This window comes from Cygnus atratus, chromosome 1 (genome assembly GCF_013377495.2).
Source record: "Cygnus atratus isolate AKBS03 ecotype Queensland, Australia chromosome 1, CAtr_DNAZoo_HiC_assembly, whole genome shotgun sequence".
Taxonomy (NCBI): Eukaryota; Metazoa; Chordata; class Aves; order Anseriformes; family Anatidae; genus Cygnus; species Cygnus atratus.
Window position 1 is genome coordinate 179,006,772 of NC_066362.1, and position 27,441 is coordinate 179,034,212.

A 27,441-nucleotide genomic window follows, 5' to 3' on the forward strand; every position below is an offset into this window, starting at 1 on the left:
AAGTGTTAAAACAATACCTTCTGGCTAAGGCATTCAGACTTCTGCAGAAAAGACAGAGTAAGGCGATGCATGTATCATTTTCTTGAGTTAAAGTTTTCAGAGCTTATAGTTCAGTGCTTTTATTTTGTTCTACAGCAGAACAAAAATTTGCAATTCATTTGGCAGGTCATTGCTTAGAGGATTCTGGGGAACTCAAAGATTTTGGACAGAGGAAAGGCTTGTGCATTAAAATAAAAAAAAAAAATAAAATAAATGTCCATTCCTTGTACAGCCTTTATGGATGAAACAAGGCTTCAGTCCGTGTTTAGTTCCACATTCATGAAGTAACGATGATGGCTTACTTTTTATATTAACATAGCTTTAAGAGAGGCTGGAGGATGTAATCTCTACTGTCTCTTGTCTCATCACCTTGTATGGTACATTGTGCAACAGTAACACTTGTAATCTGTTTTCACAGATCAGTGATGCATATTTGTTGTTTGGAGTCTTAACAGTCATGCAGAAGCTAACTAAAATGGTTCTGAACAGGGTACTGCTTTACTGTTCATTGTTTTCTAACGGGTTGATACCCATAAAAAAGAAGTTATGTTCTATTAAAACTGTCAAATTTTGTAGGGAAGGTGGTAGTTAATAGGTTATTCTGTAGAGCATAATAATTTTTTTTTGTGGCAGTTGACTCACAAATCACAAGTTAATGTTTATAATCATACAGCATTTGTCATTTTAAGTTCAAGCTTCTTGAGTAATTGTTATTAGAACGAGAGCCTGAATCTCTTGAAAGTTTTCTACCAAAATTTACTTTCCCTTGTGATTCCTCTTCATGAAAATGCTAATTTATTTTTTTTTCAGAAATAGTCTGAAATGGCTCATGTTGGAGAGTCACTTATAAATGTTTTATCAATTTTAGAAAAAAGTAAGGTTCAGAGATAAAATGGTTCAATACGAGTCTTGAAAGGAAGTCAACCATTGATGGTTCTAAATTTTTTTTTTTTGCTGTATTTACCTTATTTACCTGGGACAATATATCTTTCTTAAGCTGTATTTCCAACAAGGATCATCTTATTCTCTGCTTAACAAATAAATAAATCCTCTGGAAACCTTGGAGGAAGGAAAGTCTTCAAAGGGTCTTGAAGCGTATGTTCAAACCTCATATTACGGTAGAACTGTTTGTAATGAGAATGAATGGATTAGCCCACTGAGTAGTTTAATAGTTTGAGTGTTCAGAAAACATAGACTAAGAAATTCTCTGACATTTCTCTCTAGTCGCTTGAAGGATCTGCTGCCTTGGAATCTTATAGTCTAAATGTTGAAATATTTGAGACTGGTTCCATGTTTATGCTGGTGGTGTTGAGAGACGGTATAAAAGCTTAAATCAAGATACATTTTGGTTTGTGTCCAAAAAAAGCATAGCAACAGACTATAATACTCATAGGCCATTGCTTTAAGAAAAAGGAGGGAAAGACTGTCTGGATGTGCCGGAATACAGCTCTCATTTGTTCAGGAGAGCCTCTGACTGAACGATTTGGGGCTGATGCTCTTGTTGGCTGTATTGTAAGGTGAGAAATATATGGCATGGTAACTAATACCTTCTTACAGAGATTAGATCCTATGTTCTCCTTGTTGGAGAATCACCCTGCCTCAAACTCTCTCGTGTGTTCCAAAGCAATGCTGATGAAAAATATAATGGATACCACCTAATAAGTCTTATTTTGGCTTGTGACTTAATTGTCTTCAGGATATAATCATCTGAAACATTGACCTCTGAGGTTAGCAGATACCATTTTTAGTAGTATAGGATTGATGCAATTTACCCTTCATTTTTTTCCAGACGATAAAGGGAAATATTTTTCAAGAATGTGACTTACAGGTTGAGTCAAAGGACTTTTTGCTTATGCTTTTAACACTTAAATGGACATTCTCTGAGATATAGAAGACATTTATTTATCTTGTTCTTTGATTTACACGGCAGCAAATCTAGAAATAAATTTGTCCCTGATATACTGAAAAGTTTAAGATGAGTAAAGTAGTCAGAATACAGTGATATGTAACAGCAATTTTTATAAATGAAATTAAATTGAATTGGTGCCTCCCTGCCTTCTGTCACTCAAGAGGGGGATGAGGATAATGTTATGGCTTATATTCATTAACCAATGCACAGGAAATGGCCCAGGAGCAAAAAGGATGCACATTTTCATCCAGGTTTTCGTTCCTGAGTAAGATAAATTTTCATTGCTAAGTTTGGGATGTCTGGGATGGGGGAGTAGCAACAAGTACCAAGTAATCTTCAACTGTAAATGTGCTGTAAAGGAATTGGGAAGATAACCAGTTTATCTGTGTCTTCTGGTGCAAATGAAAATGATAAGTCATAAACTGTACTATAGTAAAACCATAGGAATGTTTAATTACTTGCAAAATACTGTCTCAATTGACTTTCCAGTATTCCTTAGGATGGAAAACAGCTCTAGCAGATGAAAATCAGGATGAAAATCAGACTTTATTTTACAATGTTATTAAACTGTTAGGTTTTTTTCCAGGGTGATACTATTACACAATATTGTTCTAGTCAGTAATGCAAACATTTTTGATGTGTTTTCATAATGATTGCAATTCTAAAATTTATATTTTATCTGAAATACGTATAAAATACGTATTTTATCATGAAATATGTCGCATCAAAATGAAGGGGTTTTACAACTCTCAGAATTCATGTGAGTAAGAATATTACTGGTGTTCTTAATGGTTGTTTTTCTTTCTTTGTTTTGTTGCAGTCGAAATCAGCTTTCTTCTCTGCCAGCTTGCCTGTGTGGTCTTCCTCTAAAAGTCTTAATTGCAAGTAACAATAAGCTAGGTTCCCTTCCAGAAGAGATAGGTCAGCTAAAACAGTTAATGGAACTGGTATGTTACTGATTTTGTTGGTTTTTATTTGTATTTAACTAGAAAGAGTAAAAATCTATTTGGAAAGATATTTGAACAAATGCCTTATACTATAATGCCAGTTAAAAAATTAACTTTTGAATTTCTCAAGTCTGTTGAGTAGTAACACAATAAAAGTTTCCTTTATGGTCTTCAGGACCCTTCTGAGCAACACCACTGCCCTTGTTCATTTAAAACTCAGCTTCTAAGTTTTTCTTTGCCAGTTGTACTCACCACATGCACTGGCTCCTTGTTTTGCTGTCTCAAGTTTCTCTTTTTGGCATCTGTCTCTGCAAAGCTCTCTGCTCCTCTTATGCTCCCTCTCCTGCTTCCTTTTCTCTTGTAGTGCTATCTGCTTACCACGTTGCATTCCACTCATGATACCGATCTTATCGGTCTGTTTTCATTTTATTTCACTATTTTTGTCATGCAACCTTGTTTTCCTGCAAAACCTGTCTAAACAAAATGATTTTATTCCTCTTGTTTTTCAAAGCTGTCCCAACAACTACAGTCTCTGGATGCAGTATTTAATCTCTAATATATTGTCCAATAACTAAGAATCAGAAAATGCAGAAATTATTTGGTACCTTAACTTAAATTTTATGCTACTGCATATGGTGTTTAAAAGTTTGTATGTGGAAATTGTGAAAGCTTCCCTTTCTCTTCCTCTTTTGTATATTGTTAGCCTTCCTGAGACTCTGAACTCCCTGTGGCATGTGTTATGCCTTCTGGTTGTTTCTGTTCACCTTGACCATTTAAGATACAAATTGGCAAACTACTTTTTGATGCTGCCAATTTATGCAGAGTGAAACTGTGGTATGTGAACCTTTTCCCAACTGCTATCATCTCCATTGGTTGCATTTATTTTGCACGTCTTTTAGGTATCTGAAAGTGCTTGTATATCGACATTTTTATAAGAATAATTTCTAAATTCTATTACAGAAGTTGAGCTGGCCTTACTTTGGGCCCCAGTACCACTACTGGTTCCCCATATATGAAGTGGCAACTTTAGGGCTTTTTTTCCTTGTATTTGTCTTGTACAGTGCCTTGTGGTGTCAGGCTTATACTATTAATTGTAAGTGATCTTACAGTAAATTGGTTTGGGGAAGGGAAGGAATTATATTTTCTTTTCTGTGTTGTACCTGACCTAAACACTGCCAGGTTTGTGGTGGTGTTGGTTTTTTAATAATTTATCAATTAGTTTAAAATATTTTTTTGTTATGGGTTTAATTAAATGACTGAAATGGTTTCGATTGAATTACCTTCAAAAACATGTTAGGTTGTAGCATTGTGCTTAAAACTGGTTCAGTAAGAGATTATAGCTTCACTTTTATATATAATTAAAGCTGAATAGTACTAAACACATGCATCCTAATTTTTGGGATGTGATGGCTGAATAGAATTGCTAGAACTTGAAGAAAGTCTGCATCTAGCTCTTTGATTAGAAGAAATAAAATACGTGAATAACAATATTTGTTAAAGTAGGCATGCATCTATTCAGATGACCTGGTTACTTAGGTTGATGCTACCATGAGTACTTCATGCATTTCTAGTGAAATAAGTTGCATTACTTAGCTGGAAATGACTAAACTGCCATGAAGTAAATAGTGATAGGATTGAGAGCCTGTATCTGTATTGGCATATGTAAGATGATGCAATTTATAGAATAAGGTGATCGTTGTTCAAGAGCTAATAAAGAAAAAGATGAAGGGAAAAAAAAAGGATTAAGTCATGCTGCAGTTGTTGCACGAAACATTCAGCTGTGTGAGAGCAATGCCAGCCTGAATAGCATGTGGCCTCCAAACAACACGCCAGCCAGCCCTTTGGCAGGGCATGCGCTTGTTTGTTTTGGTCCGTACACAACACTGGTGCTGACCTGGCCCAAGGGATCGATCCTGAGCGGCGGCAGACACCAACTGGTTGCATTCAGTTCTTGTGTTACTAGGACTTTGGCAAGCACTTTCAGATTTTCAGTGTTTTCCAGCTTTTCACAGGCTGCTTGCAGTAAAGTCTGAGTGTATGTAGCAAATGGATGTTTTTATTGCTGTTATCTAATTTTTTGAAACGGATTTTACCTCTGTGGCCACTCTAGAACGATAAAAACATAGTATGCTGCAGATTAGGTGAGATATTTCCAGCTAATTCTGCTTCCTTTCTTCTCTTCTTTTTTATTACATGTTTATATTTAGGTAAATGTCACAATCGTAACAGAGAATGACTTACATATTACATGCAGTGAATTTTTATGTATTCTTTTAAATGTTAGGGTTAGGTTCTGCTATGTAGTCTGAGAGTTGTCTTAGAAGCATTAAAATAACATATGAATTATTTCCCCTCCAGGATATAGTCAAAGTGTTTAGAAAATTTGGTTGGGAAACCTACTTTTACTTGCAGCTGCATAACGTGATCATACCTCTACTGTCAGTCAGGAGAATGACTGCAAAATTGGTGTGAAGATATTCCGAAACTTACTTTCCATCAAAGGAAGTAATTAGGTAGAGATGGCTCATAACTGCACGTCTTACAGCTTTGGGTGCAATTAAGGTTCTGCTCTCCTTCCTGTTGGGCAGCATTGCCCTTCGGCCATCTCAGAGGAACAGCTTTCTCCATCTCTGGAACGCTCCTTTCTCATGTTGGAAGCCTTTAAATCTGTCAGCTGGGATTTAGGTCCTTTACCCTGTTCATCAAATCTGGGCCAGCAGGCTGAGCAAGTGGGACGTGCTGCCCTCTGTTTTCTAAAAGGATCCACGTAACTTATTTTTAACATTCAGTGTGACCTTGTATGTCACAAGCTCTGGCAGAATCCACATGCTTACTGGAAATAACAGGAGCCCCGAATTTTAAAATGGGTGCAAGGAGAAAGTTTACTTTGATTCAGAAGGTTTGGATAAACTCCCGTGTGTCAATAATGTGTTACAGTGGAGTTCGGTTACTGTGTGTGTTTTTCCATTTATATTATGAATTTTATGATTGTTTAAACTTTACTGTAAACAAAGGAAAAATGAAGATTTGGATTTGTTTTCACACCATTGAGCTGCATGCCACAGAAACTAATGTTAAATTTCAATAAGCTTTATACTTTTCTAATTGTGAGAAATTGCCCATGTTGTTACGGCAGGAAATAACCGATGAGGACAAAACAGCATTCATGCAAGAAGTCTGGCCTTAGCAAATGCTAGCCCCTAGGACTTGACCAGGTGTTTGAACTTCATTTCAACTGTCTGCATATGTCTATGAAGTGAAGTTTCAATTTGCTAGATGTCATGTTTCTCTAAAAGATTATTAGCCTGAAAATCATAGGCATTTGACTTTGATAGCATGGCTTCCATTATTGCCAAAGTAATTGGAAAGTTTAAGATAAACACTATCTCTGTCACATACACACTCATAAAGTCTACTAAGCATAACTGGAAATAGTGTTATAGGTCTTTGTTTTCCACAGCTGTTCAAAGTAGTTCAAAAAAAAGTTGGATTGAAGTGTTATTAGGATAAAGGCTACAACTGTCTCTAGAGCCCTTGTGAATACTGACATGCTGTCGTAAGAGATCAGTCACGTTGTGAATGTTTTGAAAGATTGTAAGTGGACTTGGGTTTTGAGACTATACACTTCCAGACATTTCTTTTGAACTTCGTTTAAAATTGTCTGTTTCCCTGACTTGTTCTGATGTATGTGCAGAAGTGTACTTGATCTAGAGCTTCTCTGCCACAAGGTGACTTCAAATTTAAATTCTTTGCTCTCAAAATTAAGTATCTAATTATAAACTCATTTAAAGCTTGTAAATTAAAAACAGGACAGTAATGCTTTAAAAATAAATGATCTGGGAACAGTGCAATTAACAGTGCCGTACTTTGTGATAGTTTGGGCAAAAGAAGCACTCATTAACTGGTATTTTTAAATTCCTTGTCTAAAAGCTAAAATAATTTCCTGACTCTGTTTTGACAAGGGAGGGAAGTTTTGGCAGCACTGAGATTCTGTTACGAGAAGAAACATGTCTGATAAAAAGAGCGGCATTGCCAGATCAGATTTTGCTACTACTGTTGTTTTTTTAACTAGTTTTTAGGATTGAAGGTAGAGATTTAATGTAATGCTTATGACTAGCATTAAAGCAGGTGTCTTCAAAGAGATGGCTCGAAGTCTGACTGACTTAGAAATTCTCTAGTCGAAGAGCTCACAGGTACTGTATAAATCCATCATCTGAAATAATCAAGAATAGGAGCAAAGACTCTAGCCTGTTCAGGAAAATTTGGCATTGCCTCACTTAGCTGTCCTTCTAGGAAGCTCTGTTTCCCTTTTTAATGCAGAAATGGAAGCATAACTGGAACATGGCTCACATTTACAGGTTACCTGGCACGTAAGCAGAGGCTTCAATGCCATTTTGATTTCACATTGAATGTAGACAGTTTGGCAGTAAAAGTGGTAGCTAATTTGTGAAAACTCCCTTGTTTTAGACTGACTTAATCCAAGAAGTTTTTTTTAGTATACATTTGTAGTAGTTTCATGTTTTCAGTAGTGTTTAAAGTATAATATTACAGTAGTGCTAATGTATAGAAACTGTTTCCTTGAAATAATGCTCAGTTGTTTAGCAATACTCAATACTTTGAGCTCAACTCAACTTTACAGCAGTTATTTGGCTTTATAGCAGTGGGTTGCAACTTCATCCAGATTGTTAAACCCCCTGAATTTAGCTGTGACCTGTTTAGAGTCTGTCTAGGCTCTTAAGGGAGTAGCTTTTACAAGAAAATGTTGAATATCTGTATAATACCAAGTAAGACCTGTTCTATTTTATTATGTCCTCCTATTTGATGTGGTAATTGAATATATGTCTTTCCTGAACATCTTTACAGAAGGTTATTGCTCTTTTCTTTAATTTTGCTTAAATACTCTCTCCAGAAGAACAAGAACCTTTAAAAAATAAAAATAAGAAATCAGAGCCGCACAGTGGCAATTTTACTGTTTATCCAAACACTTGGTTATATAATCATGCTACCAAGTTATTCATATGAGCAAAACATAGAAACAAAAAGGTAGAACATTTTAAGCTAATCATTTCTACAGAAGTTAAATTCTTTTTCAAAATTAACTTCTTTAAATAGATATTTGTTCTGGGTTTTGGATAATGTGTAAAGATTTTCTCATGCATCTAGTTTTGCACTGGAAAGGCACAAGCATGGAAGGTTGCGTGTTTTCAGGTTAATAAAATGTTAAAATGGTAATAACATGTTAGCTACAATTTTCTGTAAGCATTATTTAACACTTTGGGGCCAAAAGTTCATTATTTCTGTTACTGTTGCTGTAGGACGTCAGCTGTAATGAAATCACAGCTTTGCCACAACAGATAGGCCAGCTGAAATCTTTAAAAGAACTGAATGTCAGAAGAAATTACCTCGAAGTTTTACCACCAGGTAAAAAAAAAAAATAATAACAAAATCCCAATGCCTTTACAGTAGCTCTTTTTATTAGTATTTTTGAAAGTGTTTTTTAATCATGTAAGTAATAATAGCAGATAGTAATTACCTTGTGTTTGAATTTATTCCATTTGAGTTTGCTGTGTCTCTGTAGCCTACAGCATTAACTAGTACTTAGTGTGTGACTTCTTTAATGAATTATCTTTAGAATTTTAGTTACCGTAACTTGCACAAATTCTTACCTGTGAATGAAGTATGGTAACAGTCAGCTGAGTTTTAAAAAAATAAATAAATAAAATCAAAATTTTTAAAAATTTATTGTCACCTGTATATCAATAACACCCTTTTCCCAGGATAGAATGGAGTAGATATTAGTCATGTTCTTGTCTGAGTTTGTATTTTTAAAAAAGAGAAAAGAGGATGCTATACACTGCCTTTTATTATGAGGCATATTCCTTTTTTTCTGAGATTGAAAAAAAAAAAAAGCTTTATTCAGAAATATTTTACTATTTTATGGCAAAAATAAGTACAAATGTAACACCTTTTGTCTTTTTTGTTGCTTTTAGAACTAGTGCAGCTTCCCTTGGTAAAGTTCGACTTTTCTTGCAATAAAGTGCTTGTGATTCCCATCTGTTTTAGAAAGATGGTGCAGTTACAAGTATTACTGCTTGACAACAATCCTTTGCAGTCTCCACCAGCACAAGTAAGTAACGTCATTTAAATTGTGCCTTAATATTGGGTGGATGATAACTTACAGCCTATAAAATGCAACTTTCTGTAATAGCAGACATCTGAACTTGTCAGCACAGACATTAGTTGTGGATATATAAACAAGACAAAGTATCGTAAGTATGAGTGTGCACACCACTGAAACCAATGTTACTCTAGAATATTTCCATTTCTACATATGAATAAAGCTACATATTTATTTTTGTCATTCCTATCTCCATATGAAACTTAATGTGTGTATAACTTTGAAAAAGAGAGTTGTTGGGAAACTTCCTGGCTAAATCATAGAGTAATAGAAAGTTCCAAGTTGGAAGGGATCCACAAGGATCATCAGCCAAACTCCTGGCTCCACAAAGGACCACCTAAAAATTAAAGGACATCTGGGAACGTTGTCCTAATGCTTCTTGAACTCTGGCAGGCTCGGTGCCATGACCAGTGCCTGTCCCATAGGGGAGCCTGTCCCAGTGCCTGACCACCCTCTGGGTGCAGAACCTTTCCCTAACACCCAGCCTGACCCTCCCCTGTCCCAGCTCCATGCCGTTCCCTCGGGTCCTGTCGCTGTCCCCAGAGAGCAGAGCTCAGCGCCTGCCCCTCCGCTCCCCTCGTGAGGGAGCTGCAGGCCGCCATGAGGCCTCCCCTCAGCCTGCTCTGCTCTGGGCTGAACAAACCAAGGGGCCTCAGCCGCTCCTTTGGGCACTGATAGCTTTATGCCCTCCTTACACCGTGGCACCCAGAGCTGCACACAGTGCTGGAGGTGAGGCCGCACAGCGCAGAGCAGAGCGGGACAATCCCTTCCATCCCCGGCTGGCAGTGCTGGGCCTGATGCACCCCAGGGTACGGTTGGCCCTCCCGGCTGCCAGGGCACGCTGCTGGCTCGTGTTCAGCTTGCTGTGACCACAACCCCCAGATCCCTTTCTGCGGGGCTGCTCTCCAGCCTCTCATCCCCCAGTCTGTACGTATAGCCAGGGTTGTCCCATCCCAGGCGCAGAATCCAGCACTTGCTCTTGTTAAACTTCATGTGGCTGGTGATTGCCCAGTCCGCTGATCTGTCAAGATCTTTCTGCAAGGCCTCTCTACCCTCAAGGGAGTCAGCAGCTCCTCCTAATTTAGTATCATCTGCAAACTTGCTTAGTATGCATTTGAATCCTGCATCCAGACTCTTTATAAAAAGTATTGAAGAGAACTGGCCCCAGAATGGAAATTCTGGGGAACCCGACCAGTGACTGGCTGCTGGCCTGGTGTAACCCAATATACTACAACCCTTTGGGCCAGATCTGTCAGAGAACTGTTCACCCATCGCATCATGCACTTCTCTAGCTGTGTGCTGGACGTTCTGTTCAGAAGGATACTGTGAGAGACAGTATCGAAAGCTTTGCTGAAATCCACAGGACTACGTATACTGGCTTCCCTTGGTCAACTAGGTGGTCATAAAAGGACCATAATTTCCTTTTATAACAAGGTTGACCTTTTAAGTTTGTTAAGCAGGACTTTCCCCTTGTGGACCTATGTTAGCAGTGACCAGTGACTGCATTGTCTTTCCAGTGTTTTTCAGGAATAACTTCTCCATAATTTTACTAGGCACTAAAGTGAGACCGACAGGCCTGTAATTACCAGGGTCGTCTTTCTTACTCTTCTCGAAAACTGGGACAATATTTGCCAGCTTCCATTTGACTGGGACCTCTCCAGATTCCAAAGACTGTTGAAAAAATAATTGAGAGAGGTCTCACAATGACATAGCTGGCTCTTTGAGGGACCCTGTGATGACCCTATTGGGCCACATAGACTTACGTACATCCAGCTGGAGTAGCAAATCCCGCACAAGTTCAGAGTGTGTTTCCCCAGTCATGGTCTTCCAACTCAAGGTCTTCCAACTCAAGGCTCTGGTTTTTTCTGTTAATAAGATTCCAGTTCTAGAAAGTTCTGTTGCAATTTACTATGAACTCACAATAATAATTATGTATTCAGGCAGCCTAGAATACAATCCACATGAAGTTTATTTTACTTTATACTATAAATATAATTTGTACTATAAATTTACAGAATGTCATGCACGGAGAGATCAGACTCCTGTTCTGAATGTAGGCCCTGCTGAGAAATAATAAATAAATGAAACATCTGCTTGCTGCTTCAGGACAACTTTGTTGACTTGCTGAACCCTAGATTCATCATACTGTATCTACTACAAGATGGTCAACAGCTGTGGAAATACTTGAGAGTTTTTACTACATTGGAGAAGTGCTTTTCATTAACTACAAATGGCAGTGCAGTTATTAAGCTCGAAACATACAAAGCAAATTCCAGCAAGCATGTGGGTTAAAGAGTATGGATAGAGGAAAAAAAAATGTAAAAGCCAGTGAAATGCATCATAAACATTAATGAGCAATAGTAAAAGCAATGTGACAAAGTGCAAAGAACATGCTTATTAATTAAATGTCACTATTGACTAATTTTGGAAAATAATTACTCACTTTGCAGTTAGTAATAGGCTGAAATATATTTTATTAATCATAATCCTTTCTGAGTGGAAAGCGAATTTGGATCTTTTAAAGTAGAATGCATTTTTGTTGTTTTCTGTATTAGTCCCAGAGTATTTATACTAGTGATCTCAAATCATTATTTGGCTAATTGAAGTAGCTCTTAATTCTTTAAATAAATAATGTTTTCCTTTCTATTGTGATTATGAGATTTGGTTTTCAGAGAGTTTCACTACATGCAATTTGAAATACATTTTTCTTTTATTCTAGTTATAAACCTATTTTTTCCTGTCTAACAGATTTGTACAAAGGGTAAGGTGCATATATTCAAATATCTGACTGTACAGGCCTGCCAGATTAAAACAGCAGACTCTCTGTATCTTAATGCCATAGAACAGCCGCATTTGCCACAACCTGTGGAAGAGAGGTATGAATAAAGATCTTGATTTTTTTTCATGTAATATTTAAGATCTTAGAACAAAATGAAAAATATTTTTCATCTTACTCAAGTGAATACTGGTAAAGTTCTTTTTTAAATTGCTGTGTCAATCTCAAATCAGGATTACAGTTCTCAGGATTGAAAATCAGTGGGAAATAGTGTGTGTATGTGTATATATATATATATATATATATATAAAAGAATAGTTAGCTGATGAGTGTATTGTATCTAATTGGGTACTTTAAAATGAGTAGAGGTCATATTAGGGAATAAAAAAAGCAGAAGAGATAGAAAATGACTACAATAATTGCAATTGCTTCAAATACTAAATTTCAATATCTATTTTAAAGTCTCAAAAGGAGTTTTCTGTGTTAATAATTACTCCAAGCCCCAGGGAGTTAACAGTTCATTTTAATGCATTAGTGGTTACCTTTAAATTAGTTGACTCTTGCTTGAGTTCAACTAGTTTAGTTTTTCAATCACATGGCTAAATGACTTTAGAATCCTGTGGTAATTACCTAATAATTGTGCATTTTCGTCTAGTGACAAAAGCAACCTTTAGGACAGGTTATTTCTGTTGTTTTCATTAATCCTTAAACTAACCAACCAGTCTATCTGATCTACTTTACTTAAAGCAGACTGCAGATGTGTAGTTTGTAACCATACTGAGTTATTTATTCACTGGCATTGATAATGGTGGGAATTTTGCATTAATTGAAACCAGGACAAAATTCTAACTGTGCATGCTATGACAGTCTTCTATTGATTTTTTTTTGTTCACATCTAGCATTGATGACATCTACCCAAATAAAAAGGACTCGGATTCAGGTGTTGGTAGTGATAATGGCGATAAACGTTTGTCAGCAACAGAGGTAAGTTGCCTGAATTTTGTCTACCTCCCTTCCCTTCACCCCCATATTTTTTTGTTGGGCAGCCATGTGAATGCAACTTCAGCTATCAAAACTGTGCAACCACACCCTTGGCATGAATTTCTCACTAATAAATGACTAAAACAAAACACTGAGATTTTTTTTTTCTGGTTTAGTCTATGCTTTCTGGAGATGGTAGTAAGATACTTGATTGTAAATGGCCAACAACCTACCAATAGTGAAAATTCAGTACAGTTTTCAGCCAGTTTAGACAATAACTTAAAGAACAAGGACCAAAACAGAATGCACATCTGTTTTTTCCAACAAACTAATTGTCCTAAGAGGTTATATTATATGTCTAGTTCCTTCTCGCTTTTTTTTTTCTCTGATTTGTGAATCTTCTCTGTTAGGAATTAACAGGAGTTCAGTGTGCCTGGTCCCAATATGTTCTATGGTGTCGTGGATACAGCAGTTTAATGGAGAGTAAGAACTTTAGGAACTTGCAGATCTTAGTGTGTTTCCATGCTCTGGCAGACAGGCAGTGCTGGAAATATGCCTTCAGGATTTTTCTTGAGCTATGTTGTATGACTGGGCAAAGAAAAAGACAGCTTTCTGAGAGTAGTGTTCTACTAAGCAGTTACAGCTGCATTTCCTAGACTTTTTTTTGAGGCTACGCTCAGTCAAACAGGGCGCACAACCATAGAAAGGTCTCTTCTTGGGTACTCAAATGAGCAGTAAAGGTTGAATTTCATTAATAATAATTTTTTTTTCCCAGGAAAGTGGCGGAGTTGCCATCCCTGGACATATGTAAGAGAGATGTGGATATGGCGCTAAGGGATAGAGTTAGTAGTGGACTTGGTGGTGTTGTCTGGATGGTTGGACTTGATGACCTTAAGGGTCTTTTCCAACTTAAATGATTCTACGAAATAATGATAAATAAGTAAATAACTTTAATATACTTCAGTGATGATATTTCTGAAATGTATAAATGAAAGGACCTAATGGGAAATACTCAGATATTCACAGTAAAATATTAACAGGAAGAGAATGGACTTCCTGCTTAATATAATTTTGCATTGGTTCTTCACTTGTTTCTCTCTCCCGTTGAGGAAAAGAGTCTGTTGGTTTTGAAACTAAAGTATAAACAATTGAGCTTAGATACTGAATTTGTAGTTACTATAAAAGCAAATTGAAAATGAATTCACTTACACTCTGGTCTTTTGAATACAGAATCACTTATGTACACAATGGTTGCCAATCATTTGGGCAGGTTTTTTTACTTAATTGTAAGTGTTCATCCCATTCAATGAAGCCTGCAAACCGTTTTGCCATTCTTACACTTCCTGAAGTTGTTAGCTTGTTAATGAAACTGTTGTTCCAGAACTTCCTCTTCAGCTATAAATAACACCTTTACAAAATATTGTCTTTCTTGTAGTCAAAATGTAGCAATTGGCATGCAGCAGAAAAAAAATATTTTAAAGACAACTGGACTAAACCAGTACATATTTATAGGACAAAGACTTTTTATATGGGAGCTGTTTACTCGTTCCATCTCTGCCTGTCAACTGCTCTGCTGTTAAGGAGAAGATTGATGCTAGCATCAGTAATCCCAAATATGCTTGGTAATAAATTCACTACTCACTTTTCCTTCTGAGACAAACTTTAATAAATGTGCTACATATGAGAATTGTGCAAGAAATATTAGCATGTTGTGAATACAGATTCAAGTACATCAGTACTGACAGAAACCTCCATACCAAACATTAGATAAATGTTAAATGATCACTCCTTTATGAGTTGTTAAACACATTTTTAGAGGGTTTCTGTAAATACATCAAATATATCAAAGCAAACTCCACTTTAGTCTGAAAGCTAATTGCTGTTGAATTTCAGCTCTTTTACAGAATGCTGCCAGGAGGTCATGTTGCATTTGTGCAATGTGAAAAGGGAAACTTAAATGAAGTGCTTGTTTGATTGAATACCAATGTGTTGTTTTTTTTTCAGGAACTTGCTAATTAGGTTTGGATACATACACGTGGGAGGGAATACTTGATGAAATTAAGTCGATTAGTCTGGTTTGTTGATAGGGTCAATTCTTCAGAGCTGTAGTCTTGGGCAGTTAGAGTGAAAGATGTATTGTTGCTGTAAAATTGATTGCATCAGCTTGAAGACAAATTCTGCTTGAAGATAGCGCACTCCCACATGCTTCATCTTTTAGGAACAGAGAGTAGCAGATTCACTTTCTACCTCCGTTTGATTTTATTTTTTCCTCAGTTAAAATTGATTAGAACAGGAACTTGGTCAAGATCCAGATGGTGTCCCCGCTTCATTATCCATAAGAGCAATGCTGTCGAACCAGCAAGACTCTGTGAAGATTCTTTCAAAATGCATCATCCAAATTGTGTTGGAAAAATGTTAGGTTTTTGAAATGGAAGTTGCACTCTTCGGCCTATGCTTTTGATTCATATATCCTGTCTCATTCTTTTGCTAGCTGAATAAAGGTAAAACTGTGGATGTAGGAAGTGAGATAGTTTTTCACCTATGAAGGAGCAATGAGGACTTTTGTATGTTGCTTTGGATAGTTTGTTTGATAGTTTACTGACAGGAAACACCTGGAAAACGAATTGCAGAGTGCTGTAGGCTATGGACCCTGGAAGTCCTATTTAGGTTGAGGGATTATGTTAATGGATTGATATTTTTTTTTTATTTGTAAATTGAATGTCCTGTGGCATACTGCTTTTTATTTATTTATTTTTACACCAACATTCCAAAATCTTTTCTAAAAGTTGTGGCTGTTTACTCTGCCTAGCCAAAAAAAAAAAAAAAATTGCCTCTTTTTAGTATTCAAAACTTTTAATAATACATGTATAACAATATTTTACTGTAATATTTTTCAAATGATAGTTGTGAAATTAACAAAACATAAAACTTTTGATCTAGAATAACTGAATTTACTACTTCAATGTCACATAAGATAAAGATAAAGGAGGCCTGGAGGGAAAGACAGAAGAACTGTGATATGAGGCTTAGCTTCTTTTTGGTGGCTCCATAGAGCCCCTTTTTCAGCTGTCCAGGAGAGAAATGCAGAAAGGCAGCCAACTGCAACAGTGTCACTGCTAAGAGAGAACTGGTGCAGTGAGGAATGTAGGAAAAAAGAGGAATTGTGCTGCTTGGCAAGCATACTGTGAGGGTGTATTCAGCATGACTGCATCTTCTTCCAACAGGATTTTGTCATGTTAGATGCACTGGTATCCTCGCCAATACTAGCCTTTTTACTCTCCAGAGTGTTCACTAAGATATACTGTATCCATTTTTTTCAGTCTGTGATTTGAACTGAAACCGGTGTTTCTCTTATTTCTTCTTAGCCGTCTGATGAAGATACTATCAGCTTTAATGTTCCAATGTCTGACATTGTAGAAGAAGATCAGGTTGTAAAGGAAGATTTGGGTCACCACGCTAACTCAAGAAAAGGTTGGAATGTGAAAAAAGTGGAAGTTAAAAATGGAAATTCTGTTCATAATTCTGTCTATAACACTGTAAATCAAGTTTGCAAAAAATCATGGCCCAACAAGTATCAGTCAGTCTTCCAGAAGACTACAAACATCACCTTTAAATTAGATACATTGTCATTATTACTCTTTTTCCTTGGAATGTTCAGTGTTTTATTTTGCATTGGATAAATGCCTGAAATTGTTTTTTTCTTGCTGATATTCCAATCAAACAGCAAGTATTTTCATTATTAGTTTTTTGGAATAAATGCCTACCTATCCAGAAGACTTCAAGCATACCTATGCAGTCATTTAAAACAGAAGAACGTGCTACTTAGAATAGAATCAAGGTCCTTATAGTCAGTTTTTGTAGCAGTTTCAATGAGCTTGTTTCACCTTTCTCAAGAGTTAAGTTGTAGTTCTGACTGGGGGAAGAAGGATGAGAGACAGTTTAAACCATGCTTCTCAATCAGTAATACCAACAACTAATAGCTTTTGTCAAACGCTAGTTCAGATTCTGAATTAGCTATATGTAAAAGTAGAGTCCATTTCAGATGGCTATACTTAATGCATGTATATAAAGGTTTATTCATCAAAGTCAGCATTACATCTGGAAAGAAATAAGCATCTCTTCAGGTGCTGACAGTGTAATTTTATATAAATATTGTTAGTTACACCTTTATCAGCATACAGATATTAATAAACAGTGTTTCTTTAAGGCCCACACATACCAATAATAAGCTGCAAGATAATGTCAGTGAGTTGTATGTGGAAACCATGTAAGTAGGAGATGAGTCTTTCACACCAGTGTTAAGTACTAGATTAAATGAACTTCAGTTCAGATTCTCATCAGAATGTAATAGAACACTAAGTGAGATAGCAAGGGTATCATACCCTACAGTGTTTATCGATGCGTCAGAGGGTAAATTATGGGCTAAGACTGCTTCAGATAGGAGAAAATTATTACTGCCATGTACTTCAGGAAACAGTATATGTAAGCAAGAGGTTCTCATTGTTTGGAAGGCTCTGAATCATTCTGAGTTCTGCTGAGAGTTTGAGTGTTAGTTACAGCATCATAACTTTAAAGTTGTATAAAAAAAACTACTAGTCGCTGGTTGAGACGTGTGACTATTCTAAAATAATTCTGTAGCTTTCCCACTTTGTTCTTGTACTGGTACCGGCAAGACATTTTGTGTAGCTCAAAACTGACACCATCAGTGCCAGTTGTGATCTGATCTATGACCGTATGAGCCAAGGATATTGATTTATTACAGCTTTGGAACGAATTGGCATCGATCCCTAGAATGCAAAAGTCATAACTAGTTTGAGGTTTTTAATATGGTTTGAATTTAAACTTTAATTGTTTTTAAACTCTATAATCTGTGTTCTTCTGAGTAAGAAATTTCAGCTGACCCAGAAATCATTCCATCTTTCTTTTATTGTTATTAGTGGAATTCCCTCAGGGATCTCACTTGATTGTCAACGATAAGTCAAGAGAAACAGGAAACCAGTTTGATGAATCGGATGCTCTTACTACTGAATTTATGAGTTACATTAAGGCAAGTTTGTGATCAATTTTAAATGGGGGAAATATCTTCATGGCTTTCATAGGTATAGAACAAGCAGGAATAACAAACTGTAAACATTTTAATGAATAAAATACCACAACATTCATTGTCATAAAAGATGCAGAATGCAAAAGTAAGTAGATAAATTTAAAATCATGATAATTAATCTAGTAAATTATTATACCCATAACTCTCTTTTCTAGTTTGCGAGTTGTCCTTTACCTTGTGGCTAAGGCTTTAAGAAAACAGTGGTTCAGTAAAAGAGAGGTTACAGTATTGAAAGGCGGTATGACAGTATTGCCAGATTAAGCACTTTAACTTACTTGTGTTTTGATATCTTCTTAACATTATGGCAGTTGAGATCAGCAGTTGGTGACTTGAACAGGTGGTTCATCCAGTCTATGCTGAGGATTTTGAACTGGGTGTCTTTTCCTTCTTCTGCAGATCTCAGACTGTTGCGTTCTTTGGTTTATATTTAGTCATCTACTAGCATATGTTTTGGGACATCTAAAATTGAAATTCTGGTTAACCAAACCATACATTAACTCAGTACCACTTGCAGTGCCAAAAAAAGGTCTTAGGCTTGGAAGATTTTGTTTTTCAAACGTTCGTCCTAATTGGTATGGCTTTATCTTATCTGTGTAATTATGCCCAGAGACTGAGGTTTGCCTTCTGCAATAAGTGCTATGTTTTTTTCACCTTGTGATATGTGCCCTTCTTATGGGGAAAATCATATACTTCGTTTCTGTAATAATTAATAAGGATGAAAAGAATGTCTTTATTCTACTGGGGATTGTTATTGTGAAATGCGTCATCCTTGGGGAATGTTAGAGAAGCTGGGTACATTCCTCAGTGACACATCTGGCAGAATTGGATAGTGTTTATTGGTGATACAGGGTGATGCGACGTCTGTGCCAAACCCATGACACAAAAGAGGATAGGCTTCTGTTTTATGCTGTTCATTCTCTGCCAGTATAAATGCACGTCCACTCAGAGCTTCTGTCTTTAGTGGCAACTGAATTACTCAAGTGTTCCTGCCCATCCAAAATGAAGACATTTGCAAAATACCAAAGGGAAGTGTAAGTTAGGGATTCAGGTATTCTAATAAGTAGCACTTCATAATTATAGGTAGGACAGTGGGAGCTCTGATTTATGCCTTCACTGAACCCAAAATAACTGGCCAGCTGATACGAATTGCCGCATGCAGTTGTTTTTTGTTGTTTTTTTATCAGAGCTGTTAAAAATGGTCAAATAGGAATCCTGTTAATAGTTATGAATGAAACAAATAATTGTTACTGTTTCTGTATTTGGAATTTCTTTGCTCTGTAAACAAATCTGGCTGTGGGAGGAGAGCAAGTAAGATGACAGGGTCATGCTTAACTGAAGCATTGTTTGCATACACCAGAAAGGCACAAATGAAATCTGGGACGTGGAATAAAGAATTCTCATGCTACTTGACTTTCTTTTTGAAGTTAAAGGAGGATGAGGGCTGTTGGCCTCAATAAAATCTGAACATTGAATAGAAGATCATGTAATTAGTGTCTGAAAAGGGGGTAGAGTGAGGAGTGGAGCAAAAGTGTTGGATTGCTTCAACTAGCCACCCTAAACTGTTAAATAAAATAGGTCAGTGCTGAGTCTGAAAGGAAAATTTATCTGCCTACTTAATTGCAAAGTTCAGTTCTTAATATCAGTTTGTCTGCTTACAGAGCAGAGCAGCGGAGTGTGATGAACTATTGAGAATAGAAGAGGATGCACAATGGCAAACAGAGGAAATGTGAGTATTTTTTGTGTGTCTATAAGTAATGAATTATATTGTTTCATTAGATGACCAGAACTGGTCTTTCCTTCTCAGTTAATAATTTTGTAGACTTGGAAACATGACAGAAGCACAGCCTTACGCTCTCTATATGTGCTCGGTGTTTTATACATTATTGGTAAACAAAGTGGATCTTATCTTGCAACTAATCTGTAGGCACTAATAAAGCTGTAATGTGTTTTTTAACCTATGTAGAGGCCAAGCTTTTTAATTAAATATTTTGATATTTAGTCTGCTTATGGCATTGTTTTTGTTCTTGTTTTAGAAAAAAAAGATTTTATCAAAACTTATAAAATCTAAGATTAATGCAAATGAAAAAAAAATCTGAAAAAATCGGTCTCTTCGTATTGTCATAATTTTAACCTTGAAGCAACCATTAATTCATAAGCACTAATTCAGGAGCGATACAAGTGAACATCAGTCAGTGACAAGAATGCATAAGAAAAGATGATTTAGCACAACAGCGTACTGCGAAGTTCTCACTAAGCAGAACAGTAGAGTCCTACGTGATTAAAACCAAATATTGAAAGGAGGGAAAAATAAGTACTTTCTAAAAGAGCCTTGTTGGCAGAACTAGTAGGCGATTGATTGGTTTCTAAACTCCAAAAAGCATTACAGGTCTTGAAAAGCAAAAGAAAGCATGCTGTCCATTAAAAGAATCATTGTATTTAGTAACAATATATGTGATGAAAGCAGTTAGTAAGAGTCAAATATTAGTAAATAAATCTTCAGCTTTAAAAGTCTGTTTAAAAGTCTGTTTAACTGAGATGCAGAAGTTCTAGTTTACCACATTTGTTTATGTATGTATATATTGGATTGGGGAGTTTTGTTAAAGGCAAAGTGCTGGTGAATTTTTCTGAAGACACTCTCTTTATAAATTTAGCACTTAGTGTGCACAGAGGCTGTTTCCCCCCCTGCCCTTAGTATATTTGTGCTAGTTGGAAGATACAGTTCACAAATTGAAATTCAGACGACCCTTGATAACTGCTGTTTTTACCTCTTTCTGAATGTTTTTGTTTTCTATTATAGAATAAATTTATCAGAAGAACAAACTATTGATATAGCAATGATAGAACAACTAAGAGAAGCAGTAGATTTATTACAAGATCCCAACAGGTATGCTTAAAATAGACGATGTCTTAATGTCATGTATTTAAAATATATGCAAATGGCTTTTGGAGTTCTTTTTAAACTGATAATTTAAAGTTCTCCAGAGTTACCAAGTGCTTTGTTAGCATACTAATACTTTTCTGGAGGCACATAGTTAAGAAGGCAACTTGCATTCTGTCTTCGTATGTACAGTATTTCTAGTATGTTAATAAGGATTTCAGGTATAAAAATAAAATAAATTTAGAGATGGAGAGACGGCTATTAATCTCACTCTGTACACTACTGTGATTTTCTGAAGTTTCCTGTAGGACAGTCAGATTTCTTTTAAGGGCTGTAAACTAAACTCTCCTCTATTTATTCACGCTTGATGTATTTATTATGTGGGGTTTGTAGAAGGTTTTGTGGCCTAGCTTTGCCCTGCATTAATAGGACATACAAAAAGGTTGACCGAAGTAGTGATGGAGTTCCTTTAGTCTCCCTCTGAAGTCGAAATGAGAAAAAGGAAGAGGCAGCTAGAGAAGGTGATTTAGGATTCCCCCTGAATGTAGAAGGCAAAGTTTTCTGATTTTTTTATGCATGTTATAAGTGCTGAAAGCCAGGTGGAATGACCCTGGGTCTGTGAATAAACAAAAGAATAAGTATTTTAAAGAAACAAACAAAAAAATGCTTGTCTGGCTTAAAAGGACGATTGAGGTTATAGATAGCTCTGTCCATATGCTTGCTATTGCTTTTCTGTGTAATCCCTTCCAAAAACTGACTGAGCTCATTTTAAAAACTAAAAAACTAGTTTTTCTTTGTTACCTATATGAGGTAGCAGTTTTAGAGCTTAATTTCTCTGAAGATTAGACAACTTATCTTTTCCAGTCTAAAATATCCTTGTTTTTCCTTCCTCCCTTGGCCAGTTTACTCTGTCCGTTTGTTCTTACAACTACTCTGATCTTTACTTTAAAAGCTTATTTTGACACTGCTTTTTTCACTTAGCATAACATTTCTGCTTTTTTAGGACAAGTTCACTCCTGTTTAGTATTTCATGAGAAGGAATTACCTGGCATTATTTTGAATCATACAGAAAATACTTGAATTCTTGAATCGTATACTAAATACTTGATTTATGAGTATTTTTTTCTTAATTAAAAAAAAAATCATACAAATTAGGAAAACTTTTTAGTTCCTGTGGTTTCTGTGAGAAAGTATTTCATTGCTTCTGTATCTCATTTGAGTCTTATTACTTCGTGGGAGAAGTGCTGCTGTTAAAATGGAAAAAGTGACATTAAAAACTTTGAGTTCTTAGCCTTGTAAAATTTGTCACTTTGTTTATCAAATATTGTGTGATATTTTGTACATCTTTAGTTTTTCTTACCAAATTACAAAAGGCAATAAAACACAGAAAATTCATCTCTCACTTTCTCTGTGCTTGTTCAGATGTGCTTTCAATAGCACTATAGTATATATGAAATGTGGCTTTTAAAGATGACTTACCATGTCATGCATGTGTTTATTTTTCTATGTCAAGTGCTAAGCGGGCCACTCACATGTCTGTTTGTTGTGTGTTAATGAACAGACTTGTCCAGCATGACACACCTGGGTGCCTAGTATTTACCAAATAAAGCTGTTGACTTTCCATCCTTTGGGCCACAGGTTCCTCATCATTGCTTGCACAATTACTGGATTATATGGCAGTTTTATATAGTAAATACGTTATATAAAGCTGTGTGAGGAAAATTTTGTTTGTCATGCTGAATAGTATTGTTATCTTCATCCAAATGCACAAAGGAGTGTAAATGTTTGCATTGCTCCTTAGTTTAAGATGCACAAAAGCTTTCACATGCTTTTAACTTAAGCCTAGAGCATGGCAAAACTTTTAACTTTCCCCAGAGAGGTTTCCATTTTGCATTAGTATAATGATCTAATCAGGATAAATCTAATTGAAATAAGTATCTTTAGTTGGAATTATCCTTGTCTGACACTGAAAGCCATTTAGGATTTACAAAGAATAGAGTCTATAGGGGCTGATGCAGCATGTGATGCTGAAGCATACCTAGCACGTGCTGACTAGAGCTACATATAGAACATATGTACTACAGCTTTTTTCAAGAACAAATATGACCATTTAACTTGTTAAATAAATAAATTGGCATAAATACAGTAGCAGCAATTCAGTTCAGGAAAGGAAAAGCATTTCAGGCTGTCTTCAGTATTTTTAGATGCTTCCTTCACTCCCTTTCCTGTATTTACTTCTTTCTTCCAATTGGTTGGCTATTGGGAGTTTATTGTTGTGCTGCTTTGTTTTCATGCTCTGTAAATTAAATGTGAATATCCAGCTAGGGCTGTGGATTCTATTCAGACACGGGGTGCTAGAGGTTGGGTGTAGACATCTTTGGTATTACATATAGTGGCATGGTTGTTAGTCCTTTGGTTTTAATATAAGCCATTGCTCAGGATTTTTTGCAGATGTTAATGCTGCTTTGATCAAAGTGGTGATCTCTTTTAAGAGAGAAATTTGATTGGGTTAATACCATGACTAAAAGTATTTAATATATTCATGTGTTTGAAATTAAATACATAAGAGTGGTTACAGAAACGATACCCCAGTGCAATGTTTTTATTTCAAACCTTACAGATTAAGCATGGATATTTCAGAGAGCAGTGATGCGAATCTGTATCCCATGGAACCAGCAACAGCTTTAGAATTTCAGGAGTCTACAGTAAAGTGTGTTTATCTACCTTTTTTTAGAAAAAATATTGCATTTGTTAGATTCATCATATTTAAGTTTCTACACAGTAAATTACATATTTGCATTTGTTTATCTTTATACATAGCGGTCAAATGCAGATGGAGATGTCTTCCCTTGGTCAGGTACGTTAATGAGCATATTATTACAAAATACTTGGGGATGAGGCAGGAAATGAGCCAGTGATTTCATCAACTATTAATCTACCAAGTAGGTAAAGGAAAACTGTACTAGGATGGGGGACACAACTAATTTTTAAACTAGTTTTTATAGAATTGTTGTGTATATATATAAACACACTTTTTTTTCTGGATTCATCAGCTGCTTTTGCATATCAGTTTTTTTCCTTTTTTACCCTCTGTGCAGCTTTCCTGTGTACAGAGAGTCATCTTTCACGGGCTGTCTCTTTCATGTATACTGTTAGCCATGAGAATAAATTACTACTGTTCACAGCTTAGCTATCTGTACTCTTTCTATATTTGAAGTGAATTAGTTTGTTTAGACTTACAGAATCATCTACCTGTTAGCAGTGGAACTGCAAGTAGATAATGTCTCTTTATAGCTCACTTGCCATCACAGTATTTGTAAGAAATACTTCTGAGGTAATGTTATGCAAAAAAAGATACAATTCTATTCCCAGTGATTCAGTCTAAAGTAATTTATTTTACAGAAAGAAAATGCTGAAGAGGAATTAGAATTTCAGAGGAGGAGGGAATTAATAATGGAGAAAGCCAAGAGTGAAGTGAGAACATGTGAACAGGGTGAAAAATGGTCATTGAGTCAGGTATGTAGATGTCTAGATACAATAAATATGGAAACATTTGGAATGGAATGGGTCATTGCATTGCATTCATTGGGGTATGGAATGTGAGACCCTTTAGTTTAGGCCCTTTGGGTTTTGTTTGTTTTTGTTGTTTTCCCTAGACTGAATCTCAAGGTTTGACTGTACATGGGATAAGTAAGGCCTGTGTCTCAGGACAAAGGCTGATACAATGAAACTAATGTCTTCCAATAAGTATTATAGTAGTTGTATTTCACCTGTCAAAAATAAGTCTCATCAAAGTTATATCTTCAATAAAGTAAACCATCTGGTTCCTCCTCCCCTTCACCCTAAATACCCCAGTTCTTGTAGTAGTTTAATAAACTGCTAAATTTTTGTTCCCAGCAGTATATTTAAGGTAAAACTGGCTGGGACCAGGTTGGTAACATTTATTTCTGTTTATTCTAGCTAATACAGTGGTTGGGGTAAGATTATGAAAAAAGTCAGTAGCCGGGGATTTTGTTTTTTAAGTTTAAGAGGTGGCCAGGGAAGGTCATGTGGCAAAATAGGCGTGTAATCTTCCTTCCCATCTTGCTAACTTGAAAATTCTGAGCGTTGGGATCAAGTGTTTCAAGTTCTTTTATTTTGGTTTCCATTTTTGTCTTGATTAAAAAAAGTTTGCATTAATGAAGGGGTTTTGAATTGATTTAATTTTTTTACCTATGCCAGCATTGTTTCTGCTGACCAAGTTACAACTAATACAGAATTAATTATTTTATTTCATAGTTATTTACATGATTTCCATGTTTCCAGTTTAACTGTAGCAAAAGTGGTAACAAAAGGTATGTTACATTGCAATTATGAAATGAATTGCTTGAAGAATGCTTACCTCTTCAAATCTACATTTAAAATCTCTATTAATGTATTAAACTTGGTGATAATTTAATTACAAATTTGTTACACAAAATTAGATATTGCATTTGAACCAACAGAGATTCTAATCTTATAAATTTGTTTATGAATCAGTTAGGTAAAGACAATTTTTTGCAAATGCTTTCCACAAGAAAATTTTGAAACGGTATCTTCAGTGTTCATCTAGTAGTAAAAGTACATATTCATTAAAATTCTTTCAGTGAAAAACCAATACAATGCTAAAAAAAAAAAAAAATGTTGTAAAGGTGGAAAATATTGAATGAGTATCTGACTGTCATAAATAAAATAACCCGTGGTGGTATATGACTAATACGATTTCTGAAACGGTCTTTTCTTTCTTTCTTTCTTTCCAAACATGCAGAATGATCTAATTGTTTGGAATACAAGTGGCCAAACCTCTCACAATGAGGTAAGATGTTTAGTGCCATTTGTTTGTCTTTTGTATATAGATGATCATTTAGATCTTTAAAAAAAAAAAAAAAAAACTTTCTGCATGAATGATTCATATACTAAATAAAACATGTAATTGAATTTCACAGAAAATACGAGCTTATGAGTAGTTGCTGTGGAGGTTATTTAGCCTGTTTCATTTATTCTTGTCCTTATATGGACTTACTAGAATATAAATAACATTTTCTGGTAAGTTTGTTTCTGAGTTACATAGCTTAGTACAAAACATTTAGTCTTAGATCATTCTCCTTTTCTTTTAAAGTCGTCTTTGTTCCACAAGAATTTCCACTGATTGCAATGGAATTTCTTTTTGCACAGTCGAGTGTCCTTGATTAGTTTTTCAAGAAGAAGCTAATTTCATTGATCCTTTTGCCACCACAGTGCAAATTTCAGCAGAAGGTCAAAAAGGGAAACTGTAGGGAACTCTTTATGGAGATTATTTTTATTCCTATTTTCTATGCAGGAACAGGATTTCTTCCTGTATGTTACACTACGTACGAGCAGCTCACAAATTCATGAGCACCCAGACTTGGTGATGGGACTCCTATAGTTCCTCTCAAAGGAATCATTTCGTAAATAGGATTCACATTGCGGAGTTTGGTCATAGGACTCTTCCTATGTTACTATTGGTGGTATCATGATTATACCTCACCATTCTCTTCTTTATGCTCCAACTCTATTCTTTGTGCTGTGACTGTTAGCCTAGTTCAGGGTGAAGGGTGATCCTGCTCTGAGGTGTATGATTAACTTCCTCCTTTCTGCATTTTAGGCAGAATGCAGTGTTCAATGGAAAATAGTTACACAGAATGGTAATAAATTCAGTGAAAGAAACATATCTAAGGATAAACTGGTCTTTGTTTTGTTCTTCTAAATGTACTATGTCACAAAAAAGTATTTTTGATGGGACCAAGTGATTTTGTGGGAGAAAACTGAGAAATAATCACACTTGTTTGTAGCTAGGGGCAGTATCCCACAGTCTTTGGTTAGAAACTTCAGCTTCTATTCCAGCAAAGGAACAGGATTGACTAAATATGGGAGATTGTTGCATGTTCAAGGCTATATTAGAATCAGGTTGTGGTGAAGTAGTTGTAGCATGCAGTATTTGTAATCTACATTTTATTCCGTCAGTTGTGCTGTGATATTCTGGATTTACTCATATTTGGATTTGTGTTCTTTAATTACACAGAACAAGGATAAAAGTCCAACACTGTCTCCCACTGCAAACAACACAATCCCTTTTGGCCTGAAGCCGCGATCAGGTAATGTAGGAAAGAAAATCAGCTAATTTGTATTATTTTTTTAACGTCTGTGTTATTAATGGATGTCTATACTTTTTTTTAACCTTCAGAAGGCAATGATGAAACATCCTGTACAATAGTTTGAAGAGCAGAACATTTTAAGTTCATAGGTTTGACTCGAGATTAAAATTATAACAGCTATATATTTGATGCATTTTATGTTCAGAAAACATATATATTTCTTGTCCAGAAAAGTTATTGCTTTAAAAATTGCTTATTGCAGTGAGTCTCTCAGTAGTTATACTTGTGTAAGATTAAGTTTTACAGGAAGATTAGATGTTTACTTCAGTCAGCAGCTGAGTTTCATGAATTTGCAATTTACTAAATCTGCATAACCATCAATCTTTTAATATGCAGCAGTTTATTTAAAAAAAGAAAAGGTGGGGAAACAAACTGAACTGTTAGTGCATTTGAGGGCTTGGGTGTAACCACTTCCTTTAAAAGCAGGATAAGCTA

The 27,441-nt window shown here is 35.8% G+C and overlaps 1 protein-coding gene across 2 annotated transcripts in view; it reads left to right on the forward strand.

Annotated features, from left to right (window-relative positions):
• Positions 1-27,441, forward strand: part of LRCH1 (leucine rich repeats and calponin homology domain containing 1) — a 124,093-nt gene that overhangs the window by 62,338 nt on the left and 34,314 nt on the right. Inside the window, exons 3-16 of one of the 2 annotated variants that reach the window (XM_035553369.2) lie at positions 2,769-2,895; positions 8,211-8,316; positions 8,886-9,022; positions 11,822-11,949; positions 12,749-12,833; positions 16,196-16,301; positions 17,768-17,877; positions 19,593-19,660; positions 20,732-20,818; positions 23,433-23,522; positions 23,633-23,669; positions 24,215-24,328; positions 25,599-25,646; positions 26,874-26,946. In XM_035553369.2, coding sequence (XP_035409262.1) covers positions 2,769-2,895; positions 8,211-8,316; positions 8,886-9,022; positions 11,822-11,949; positions 12,749-12,833; positions 16,196-16,301; positions 17,768-17,877; positions 19,593-19,660; positions 20,732-20,818; positions 23,433-23,522; positions 23,633-23,669; positions 24,215-24,328; positions 25,599-25,646; positions 26,874-26,946 — 1,316 coding nt within the window. The remainder of the gene's footprint in view (positions 1-2,768; positions 2,896-8,210; positions 8,317-8,885; positions 9,023-11,821; positions 11,950-12,748; positions 12,834-16,195; positions 16,302-17,767; positions 17,878-19,592; positions 19,661-20,731; positions 20,819-23,432; positions 23,523-23,632; positions 23,670-24,214; positions 24,329-25,598; positions 25,647-26,873; positions 26,947-27,441) is intronic. The other variant, XM_035553370.2, reaches the window with a different exon arrangement.